Raw genomic sequence first — 11287 nt, 5'->3', positions numbered from 1 at the left:
GAGTCTCCTGCCTCAGCCTCCCAAGTAGCTGGGACCACAGGCGCCTGCCACAATGCCCGGCTATTTTTTGGTTGCAGCCATCATTGTTGTTTTGGTGGGCCTGGGCTGGATTTGAACCCGACAGCTTAGGTGTATGTGGCTGGCGCCTTAGCCACTTGGGCCACAGGTGCCGAGCCCTCATACCTTCTTATAACTGATTCTCTGCTTGGAGTTCGTCTGTTTGCAGGACTCAGTGTTGCTGTCATTTCCTCTTTGATGTCTCTCTGATGCAGCATACACTTTGTTTTCTGGAAACCCATGGTATCTTGTATCTCTGTGTGGTTTTCATGGTCTGTTGCACCATTTGTTCTCAGGTCTTCTGGGGGACCATGCTTCATTCTAGGCCCAATTTAGATCTCAACTTTAACTAAAGGACGTGAAAGTAAATTAGCTAGTAAAACCCTGGTTTATGGGCTTTGGGAGATAGTACTTTGGAATAAGACTGATTTTGTATACTCCCTTTCTGGGCTAGCAGATTTGTACCCCTTTAAAGAACAAAGAAGCTATGGTTCACTAAAATAACATCTGAGAAATTGTTTTAAAGCTATGATTGGTAACTTCAGTTCCTGTCTTTGTTTTAGGTGATGGAACTGCTGGTCCATCTGAACAAACGGATAAAAAGCCGCCCCAAAATTCAACTCCCAGTAGAGACACTGTTGGTTCAGTACCAGGACCCTGCTGCAGTTTCCTTTGTCACAGTGAGTGTCATTGTGGAATATTTTCTGGCTTACAGCAAGTTTTCTTTCATAACATTATCAGATGTCATGAGTGTGTTGGCAAACGTAGAATTTCACCTTAGCCCACTTCTAAATGAAACATGAGATGTTTTTCTTTAAATGATGAACTTTTTCCACTGAAGTACCATTCTAGAGGAAATGTTACTCTAAGGAAACTGCAGGAATAGGGTAGTGAATGACTGTTTCCATTAGGTGAAGGAATGCTGGTGAAATGACTTGTCCAGCATGTTGATATATGAAAGAATGATTTGATTCTTAGTAACAGATTGTATGAGACCAGTCTAAGTAGCAGGAAGAGAATGGTTATGTAGCACAGGCGTGAGTAAAGGATCATAGAAGAAGAATAGATGGAGTAAAATAGCAAGAGATACAAAGATTTGAATAAAAAACCCGTGTTTCTGATCTGTATATTCAGAAAGATACACTTTTGTTACCCTGAGGCTGGTAAGAAATATTCCTATTAAACTGTCTTCATGAAAGTTAAATGTAAAAAATGTTGATGGTGTGGGCTGACAGGTGATGCTCTTTCCTGATCCGTGTAGTTCTTAGCATTGAGGCAGGGTGTGTTGACTCTTATTGAACAGCTTGGAGTCAAAAACCTGGGGCCACTTACTGGTCCAGACATCTTGTCTGTGCCTGTTCTGGATATTCAGCTCCCTTACAGATGTTTTTTCTTTCCTTTTTTTTTTTTTTTTTTTTTTTTTATTTGGGATTCATTGAGGGTACAAAGAATTAGGTTACACTGATTGCATTTGTTAGGTAAAGTCCCTCTTATAATTAATTGTGTCCTGCCCTCCAGACGTGTGCCATATACTATGACCTTCCCCAACCCTTTCCCTCTTCCTTCCCCCCTCCCAAATTCCCACCATGTTTTAGGTCTTCTACTGTCTTCATATTAGAATTGAGTACACTGGATTCTTGCTTCTCCATTCTTGTGATGCTTTACTAAGAAGAATGTGTTCCACCTCCATCCAGGTTAATACAAAAGATGTAAAGTCTCTATCTTTTATTATTATTATTATTATTACTTTGAGACAGAGTCTCACTTTGTCGCCCTTGGTAGAGGGCCATGATGTCACAGCTCACAGCAGCCTCAAACTCTTGGGCTTAAGCTATTCTCTTGCTTCAGCCTCCCACGTAGCTGGGACCACAGGTGCTTGCCACAGGGCCTGGCTATTTTTTTGTTGCAGTTGTCATTGTTGTTTAGCTGGCCTGGGCCGGGTTTGAACCCACCACCTTTGGTCCATGTGGCTGGTGCCATAACCACTGTGCTATGGGCGCTGAGTCAGTCTCCATTTTTTTTAATGAGTGAATAGTATTCCATGGTATACATACACTGCAGCCTGTTAATCTATTCCTGGGTTAGTGGGCATGTAGGTTGCTTCTATGTTTTGGTGATTGTAAATTGAGCTGTAATAATCAGTCTAGTCTAGTGCAAATGTCCTTAAGATAAAAGGATTTTTTTTCTTCTGGGTTGATGCCCAGTAATCGGATAAGTGTTCTTTCTTTAAGGAAGTAGAAATACTATGTGTCAAAAATGATAAGTAGAATGTATTTAAGAATAATCTTACAAAGCCCATTCACTTTAGTGAAGAGTCCTTCAGAAAAGCAAAATCTTTATCTTATGTCTGAAAATCTAGACATGCATTTATACATTTGCTTAAAATGTGTATTTATGTGGATTATGGTAATTTGGTAGTTTTGAATATTTGCAGTATAATTAACTGATTTAGCATCCCAAGTCTAGTAAGGATTTCCTTTGAGGGTCATGTTTACCCTGAAAAAGTTTTGGATTTTCAACATTTTGAATTTCAGATTTTTGGATTTGGGATGCTCAACTTGTACAAGCATACTCACCACACTTAGTTTTCCTTGGCTCATCATCCCTTGGGGAGTTACTGGAATAAAGAACCACACCATGCTGCAGTCTACTAAGGTTATTTTAGTAACTGACCATTTGGGAAATGGCAGCTTAGGATGTATCAACACATGGTCTGCTCAGAGCTTGTAAGGACAGACTAGGAGAGCCGATGCTAAGGTGTAGGGCAGGCATCCTCAAACCATGGCCCACAGGCACATGCAGCCCGTCTAGGACATTTATCCGGCCCATGAGGTGTTTTTGCCGCTGCTGACTGTCCTGCTTAGCAGCCGACTCGTCCCAGGGCCCGCAGTCCAGCCCTCCAACGGTCTGAGGGACAATGAACTGGCCTCCTGTTTAAAAAGTTTGAAGACCCCTGGTGTAGGGTGTAGGTTTAAATAGGTGGAATGATTATTTTTGATTCTCCATGATAAGAAATTACAAATATGAGTGCTTAGGTTAGGTCCTGCTTCCTCATCTGAAGCCTACCTTAAAGCAAGCATTTTGGATAAGTCCGACTGGAATTCCTCCTCTGAGATACAGTGCTTAGTCAAGTTGTGGGAAACGTGGAGAGAGGATGATTCGGGTTCACAGTTTCTCTGCTGTTAGCATAACTCCTTATCAACCATTTGTTTTCACGTCACACTCACTTGCTTTTCTCTTGTTGCATTAGAATTTTACTATAATTTACGTTAAAATGGGCTATCCTCGCCTACCAGTGGAAAAACAATGTGAACTGGCCCCCACGCTTCTTACTGCAATGGAAGGGAAGCCTCAGCCGCAGCAGGATAGGTATGGCCTCCTCAGTCATCTTCTTTCCCGCCTGCAAGAGTCAGCAGCTGCTTTCCAAATAGAAGCCACACATTTGGTTTTACTTGGGTAAACGGGAAGTCTTAAGCTCTTTTAGTGACAAATAATTGAATTTTCTGAGGTACCTCAAAGTTACTGTTTTATTAGTACTATTATGGCAGGGCACGGTGGCTCATGCCTGAAATCCTAGTGCTCTGGGAGGCCAAGGCAGGTGAATTGCTTAAGCTCATGAGTTCAAGACCAGCCTGAGCAAGAGGAAGCCCCCATCTCTATTAAAAATGAAAAACTGGCTCGGCGCCTATAGCTCACCCGGCTAAGGCGCCAGCCACGTACACCTAAGGTGGCGGGTTCGAATCCCCAGCCCGGACCCGCCAAAACAACAATGACGGCTGCAACCAAAAAATAGCCAGGCGTTGTGGCGGGCGCCTGTGGTCCCAGCTACTTGGGAGGCGGAGGCAGGAGACTCGCTTGAGCCCAGGAGTTGGAGGTTGCTGTGAGCTGTAATGCCACGGCACTCTGCCCAGGGGGACAGCTTGAGGCTCTGTCTCAAAAAAAAAAAAAATGAAAAACTGAGGCAAGAGGATTACTTGAGTGCAAGAGTTAGAGGTTGCTGTGAAGTATGATGCCATAGCACTCTATCTAGGGTGACACTGTGAAACTGTCTAAAAAAAATAATAAAATATTAATACTATTATAAAGTTCCTTGATGTGAACATTGAAAAATGCACAGAATTATCATTTAAAAAATCAATATACCTTTTTTTGTTAATTTTGTGTGTGTGTGTGTGTGTGAGATAGAGTCTCACTTTGTTGCCCTTGGTAGAGTGTTGTGGCTCACAGCAACCTCAAAGTCTTGGGCTCAGGTGATCCTCTTGCCTCAGCCTCCCAAGTAGCTGGGACTACAGGTGCCCGCCTTAATGCCCAAATACTTTTTCTATTTTGAGTAGAGATGAGGTCTCACTCTTTCTGAGGCTGGTCTCAAACTCCTGAGCTTAAGTAGTCCACCCACCTTGGTTTCCCAGAGACTCTGTTTCAAAGGAAAAAAAGTTAGTATTAGTAAAAGAAGTATTATTGCTATCACCTTGCTTAAATTCCCATAGTGGGAAATTTAATACTGTTTTCAAAATATTGATTTCTTTTACTTTTTTATATACAGAATTTCATTTTAACTAATTATAGAAGAGAAAAATTTTCTTGAAAAGGAGATGTTATCAGTTGAACTTGATGTGAGGTTTAATACGTGTATAAAATCTCTTGTGGGAACCTTGTATGTTAACATCAAGCCCATTACATGTACATTTTTTCAGATATTTTTAGTGATGGGCCAGATTACCTAAATATCTATTATCAGTTAGTATACTGATTTTTCTTTTTCTTTTTTTTTTTTTTGGGACAGAGTCTCACTATGTCGCCCTCAGTAGAGAGCTATGGCATTACAGCTCACAGCAACCTCAAACTTTTGGGCTTAAGTGATTGTCTTGCCTCAGTCTCCCAAGTAGCTGGGACTATAGGCTCCCACCACAATGCCTGGCTATTTTTTTGGTGCAGTTGTTGTTGTTTACCAGGCCTGGGTTGGGTTCGAACCCGCCAGCCTTGGTGTATGTGGCCAATGCCATAACCACGGTGCTGTGGGCATCAAGCCAGTATATTGATTTTTCAATAAAATATAAATTTTAGGCTGTCCTTAGATTAGGTCTTGGTAAATTAGTTGTGTGGAAAATGAATGGCTCTTGCTTTCATTGTGGGTTTTTGTTATGTGGTTCTTGTTTTCTCTGTTATTTGCATGTATGAAAACCTTATTTTTAAGTAGTTGCAATAAATGTAATTGTTTTTTCAGCTTAATGCATCTTTTAATACCAACCCTTTTTCACATGAAATACCCTGTTGAATCATCAAAATCAGCTTCTCCATTTAATCTTGCTGAGAAACCAAAGACTGTGCAGCTGCTTTTGGACTTTATGCTAGATGTCCTTCTGATGCCTTATGGGTGAGTTAAAAAATCAAAACGAAACAAAGCAACATTGTTCTCGACTGCTTTTACTGTTTGGAGTTAAGTGCTATCCTAAATGATTGAACTCTCATTTGTAAATGGACACATCTCAGATTTTTTGCTACCTGACCTTTTCTAAACTCCAGCTTGACTGTTTATAATATAACGTCAAGTTGTTGTCATGATTTCGGACTGCCTGTTTAGACTGAAACCAGTCTTCCCCATACCAACGGTTTCTCTTTTTAAATCACTACCGGTGCTATGGTGGTTCTCCTTATCTAGTCAGACCGTTACAAATGGTCTCCAGCCTTTCTTTTCCTGGCCTCTACGATTTCAATACCACGGCACTTCTTTCCTCCCCTGACGTGTCCTGGAACCATTTCCACTGCTGTCATCTAGTTTTGACACTTTTCAACTCCTGTCACAAATTCTTTCTCTTCAGTGATTCTTCTTCAAACCTTTCTGCACTTCCATAGACTTGCTGATTTTAAGACAGATCTTACCGGGTCACACCTTAAATTCATTGGGTTCTCATTTTCTAGTCATTACATACACTCATGCATTTCATGTCCTTTTATGTGTCCTTGCCTTTTTTATTTTTATTTTTATTTTTTAGAGACATAGTCTCACTTTATTACCCTTGGTAGAGTGCTGTGGCATCACAGCTCATAGCAGCCTCCATCTCCTGGGCTTAGGCGATTCTCTTGTCTCAGCCTCCTGAGTAGCTGGAACTACAGGCACCAGCCACAATGCCCGGCTATTTTTTTTTTTTTTTTTTGCAGTTTTTGGCCAGGGGTGGGTTTGAACCCGCCACCTCCGGTGTATGGGGCCAGCGCCCTACTCCTTTGAGCCACAGGCACTGCCTAGCGCCTGGCTATTTTTATTTGCAGTTTGGCCGGGGCTGGGTTTGAACCTGCCACCCTCGGTATATGGGGCTGGCGCCCTGCCCACTGAGCCACAGGCGTTGCCTTGCCTTTATATTTTTTAAGAGTACGCAGTTCTCTGCTTAGAATGTTTTCTCATAAAAAGAAAAATGCAAAAAGAAAGCAACAGTGAAAAACTGCTTAGAATGCATCTCAAACTTGCTTAGATAGCAACTCTCTGCTTCTCTGACATAATGTTTTGGCCTAGGCAGATATAATTGCACTATACTGTCACGGCACTAACCACCAGTTTATATGGTTGCTTTTTGTTTTTATTCCATTGTTGACATTTCCAGCTTTCCTAATAGATTGTGAGCTTCTTGTAGTTAAGACCTATGTTACTGAGCTTTGGTCTCTGGCATAGTGCCCAGGTTGTGATCTGCTTCTATCGTACTTATTTTGTCTTGCTCCTAGAGAAATTTTTCTTTCTTTCTTTTTTTTTTTTTTTAAGGCAGAGTCTCACTTTATTGCCCTTGGTAGAGTGCCATGGCGTCACAGCTCACAGCAACCTCTAACTCCTGGCTTAGGCGATTCTCTTGCCTCAGCCTCCTAAGTAGCTGGGACTACAAGTTTTTCTAAAATGCTGCTTTTGTTGTTTTCCTTCCCTCATTACAAATACACCTGTACGTAATAAGTTTGGCATGGGTACTCCATGTCATCTGTCCCTCAATCCAGAAACAAGAGGGTTTACCCCGTGTGATTTCTTTCCTCTCCAGTTCACTGTCCTTCTGCTTCTCCAGTTTGGTAGCTCAGAATTTTCTAGACCTTCAGCGCTCCCCCCATGTCTGTCGTGTCACTTCTTCTCTGAGTGATTTCTTTGCATCTGATAGCATGGCAGATGCTGTTCCGTGTGTTACGTTACTGTCTCAACTTGCTCCAGATGGCAGAGACTCGATCTTACATCTCCTTAGATTCCTTCCTGTGCTGGGGAGCGTGTTTTACACAGTGGTGGATGTTTAGTATATACTGACTGATTTACTTAATGCCACCAGTCTTGCTTTAACTTAGAAATAAACGAAAACTTCTTTATATTTGTTAAATCAGGAGGCAGCCAGAATTGACAGGTGATGATAACTTTGGTAAATAAACTTTGAAATTCGCATTTAACTAGGAACATAGTGTACCCAAGCCAGTGACTCATCACACTTTTCTTACCAGCGAGAACTTTGCTTCATTTATTTAAAAATATTAAAGCGATTCCTTAATAGGTTTTTAAAACAATTGATGAATTTAGGAATTGAATGAAAATGACATATAATTAATGTTATATATTTTACTGTGCTGTCAGGTGCTAAGTGTTTTTTTTAACTTTTGCTGTAATGGGCATTTTATTTTACTGCCTAATATGATAATAATTCATTAGCATAGGATTTTAGTTTACAGGAACTTGAATTAATATTTATATTAAATTTCATTTTGTATATTAGAAAGACTGATTTAATTGGATCAAAATGAATTTGTCAGAGATCTTCTACTCTGTAGAAGCTAAAAAAGAAACAGCATGATAAGTTAATAACCAGGAGGTACAAAGGACTTTGAACATGCAGTGGGAAAAGCTAATTCTTATTTTTTATGTTGTTTCCTTTTTGGGCTCTTTTGATTATTTTTCATTTTGGGAGCATTGTATGCTTATGTGGTAGGTGGTTTGGAGGTTTCAGTGGGTTTTCTTTTTCTTTTTTTTTGAGACAGAGCCTCAAGCTGTCCCCCTGGGTAGAGTGCTATGGCATCATAGCTCACAGCAACCTCTAATTCCTGGGCTCAAGCGAGTCTCCTGCCTCCACCTCCCAAGTAGCTGGGACCACAGGCGCCTGCCACAACGCCTGGCTATTTTTTTTGGTTGCAGCCATCATTGTTGTTTGGCGGGCCGGGGCTGGATTCGAATCTGCCACCTTAGGTGTATGTGACTGGTGTCTTAGCCACTTGAGCCACAGGCGCTGAGCCTTCAGTGGGTTTTCTAATGTAGGCTTATAAAGAGCTCAGGGGAATTGAACTTGAATTAGTACTTAGCAGAAATGAGAATGACAGTAAAAACACTCTCTGCTTTGTGTTCAGAACTGTAAGCACCCCTCCTCCATCAATAAACCTTTCTCTGTATTTGTCAACTAAAAACCAATATTATAGTTGGTCCGGTGTGGCTTACAGACTAGGAGAGTAATAAAATATTTATATTAATTGTTGGTAACTGTTCATTTTTACCCAGGTTGAGTGATGTGTTGTTTTGTTAATTTGCTGATACCTTTTACTTTGCTTTATGATGAAATTAAATTTTAATTTCAAGTGTTTATTCTTCTAGGAACATACTGTAGGCAGACAGTATATAGTCAAATGCTTTATGTGCATATGTAAATGTAAATGCATGTTTTTTTTATAGAGGGTTAAAGTTTTACTTCCTTTCCAGATATGTGTTGAATGAATCCCAGAGTCGCCAAAATTCATCTTCAGCACAGGGTTCTTCTTCAAACAGTGGGGGAGGTTCTGGAATTCCACAGCCTCCCCCAGGAATGAGCTTTTATGCAGCTAAACGAGTTATTGGTGATAACCCGTGGACACCTGAACAGTTGGAACAGGTATCACACGTTGCTTGCTCCTAACAGTACTGGACCCTGTGCACTCGCCCCCATGAAGTCCATGAAGCACATGTAACATAATTCCACCGTATTCAGGTTCTCTGATGAAATACAGTATATTTGAAAGGAGCAATTGATGTAATTCATTTTCTTCTTCATGTCAGTTATTTACTAAAGCCCTAGGGAGAGGGAGGCATGGGAAATGCTCTTTAGTTTTTCTACTATTGCTTACGTATTTCAAGTATAAAACACCACCCACTTACAAATTGAGTATGTTTAACTCCCGTCATTTTAGTTTTTAATTATAGGTTTAGTAATCATCTAGCTCCTTTTGTGCAGTTACAATACAATTTATCTTATATTATTCAATTTTTTAGGGCTGTACATTTTGTGTAAAGTGAGGAATCCTTATACTTCACAAGTGACAATGTGGGGGAAAAGCATGACTCCCTTTTATATTTCTTCCTGGGAATTTAAAAATTGGCATTAAGAATTTTATTCTGGATTTAAACAGGACACAGATGTTCTCTGAGCAGCTTTTAAAAATGCCTGGTGCTCTACAGAGAAGGTGGCTCACTGTGTCTGTGTCATCAGGCACCTCAGGGAAGAACAGATGAGATCAGTATGTAATTATTTTGGAATTCAAGCAACATGGGTTAGTCTTCTAATCCTTCCTTTATCTCTCCATGGCAGTCTAAATAATTTGATCCTTTTCTTTTTGGGAATGTAAGTGATCATTGATCAATAAACAGTGTTCCCAGGAAAGGGAAGAACAGGCAAGTGGGGCGTTCTTGTCTTTCACACATTTATAGAATGTTATTCAGTGAGGGTTATAATGGATTAAGTTTACTTCTTCATGTTCTATAGATTTTTTTTTTTTCTCATTGTGTGAGTAAGATAGGTAAATAGTAATAGAAGTTACCCTATAGAGTGTGGTCTATGTGACAGGCACTATACCGAATACTTTGAATACATTATCTCATTTAATCCTCACAGCAAACCAATAAGGTATAAAAATTATTAGTTCTGGTTTTTAAAAAGACACTTCAGGGTTGAGATTCACCAAGGTCTCACTCCTAGAACCAGGCTTTGAACCTAGGTCTGTCTGAAAGCTAAAGCTATAAATGCTGGAATAAAGTTATTGCTGTGCAATTAGAATCTTATGTTGGTTTTTATTTGCTAAATTATAAGAATGTTTATGAATTTTGTCAGTTTCATAATATAGTGCACAGATGAACAGTGTAGTTTCAAAGATGAGCTGTTTTTCTCTAATTTTTTTTTTTTGTAGAAACACAGGGTCTTGCTCTATTGCCCTCACTGGAGTGCAGTGGTGTGATCATAGCTTACTGCAGCCCAGGACTTCTGGGCTCAAGTGATCCCCCTGCCTCAGCTTCTCGAGTACTTAGGACTACAGATGTGTTCTACTATGCCCAGCTAATTAACAAAAATTTTTTTTATAGAGATGGGGGTCTTGCTATGTTGCTCAAGCTGGTTTTAAACTCCAGACCTCAAACAGTCCTCCTGTTTTGGTCTCCCAAAGTGCTGGGATTGCAGGCATGACCCATTGCACCTGGCCGCCTTCTAATTTTTAAAAATCTCTTTTACTCTTTTTCTTTTAAATAAAGTTACTTTTATTTTTTTGTAATTATTAAACTTAATGATAATGTAAAGAGTCAAGTAGTCAAGAATGGTATGAAGAAAAATTTAAAATTACCCAGAATCCTGTTCTGTGTGTGTATGTATAAATACGGTATTCCACGTCATATAATACATTATCTGTAGTTTACTTTTTTCATTTAACAGTATTTCAGGTTTTTTAAAAAGTCATCCTTTTTAATGTTGCAGTATTTTTAGCTAGTGTCCTATTGATGGACAGGTATACACATATCATATGTCATTTTCTTTACACATTTTTTGTTTATATCTTTATGCCCTTGACTTCTGTAACTGTCTTTTATCAGTCTTTTCTGTTGTAGCTGTTGTTACAAGTAAGTTGTGCTGAGTAGGGGAGGGAAGGCAGGCCTTTTTATGATCTGTTATAACTTTTTTAGTTATATTTTTTTCTCATGAAGAATTACAAACTTTATCAATTGTAGTTTATATACATAAGGACTGTTCTTTGTGTAAGAACTTATTCTATCATGTAACTTTTTTTAAGGCAAAGATAGTTTTACTTTTGCAGATGTACTTACCCTAAATAATGAAATTAATAGTTCCTTTGTATTGCATGAAGATCTGTGTAGCATCTCTCTTTAATCTGTTATATTTCACCTAGTCAATTAGATTGAGTACTGTTCGATTAGCATTTCATTTACATTGAATACAATAGATTATGTTTGAAATTCTACTCTTTGTTTTTTTTT

The 11287-nt window shown here is 39.5% G+C and overlaps 1 protein-coding gene across 3 annotated transcripts in view; it reads left to right on the top strand.

Annotated features, from left to right (window-relative positions):
- Positions 1-11287, top strand: part of KIAA0368 (KIAA0368 ortholog) — a 137862-nt gene that overhangs the window by 51533 nt on the left and 75042 nt on the right. For all 3 annotated transcript variants that reach the window (XM_012802426.2, XM_023510479.1, XM_023510480.1), the window contains 4 exons: positions 621-737; positions 3308-3426; positions 5282-5431; positions 8756-8924. In XM_012802426.2, the coding sequence (XP_012657880.2) occupies positions 621-737; positions 3308-3426; positions 5282-5431; positions 8756-8924 (555 nt within the window). The remainder of the gene's footprint in view (positions 1-620; positions 738-3307; positions 3427-5281; positions 5432-8755; positions 8925-11287) is intronic.

Source organism: Otolemur garnettii, unplaced genomic scaffold (genome assembly GCF_000181295.1).
Source record: "Otolemur garnettii isolate 467f Iridium unplaced genomic scaffold, OtoGar3 scaffold00014, whole genome shotgun sequence".
Lineage (NCBI taxonomy): Eukaryota > Metazoa > Chordata > Mammalia > Primates > Galagidae > Otolemur > Otolemur garnettii.
This window is presented reverse-complemented; position numbering and strand designations above follow the sequence as displayed.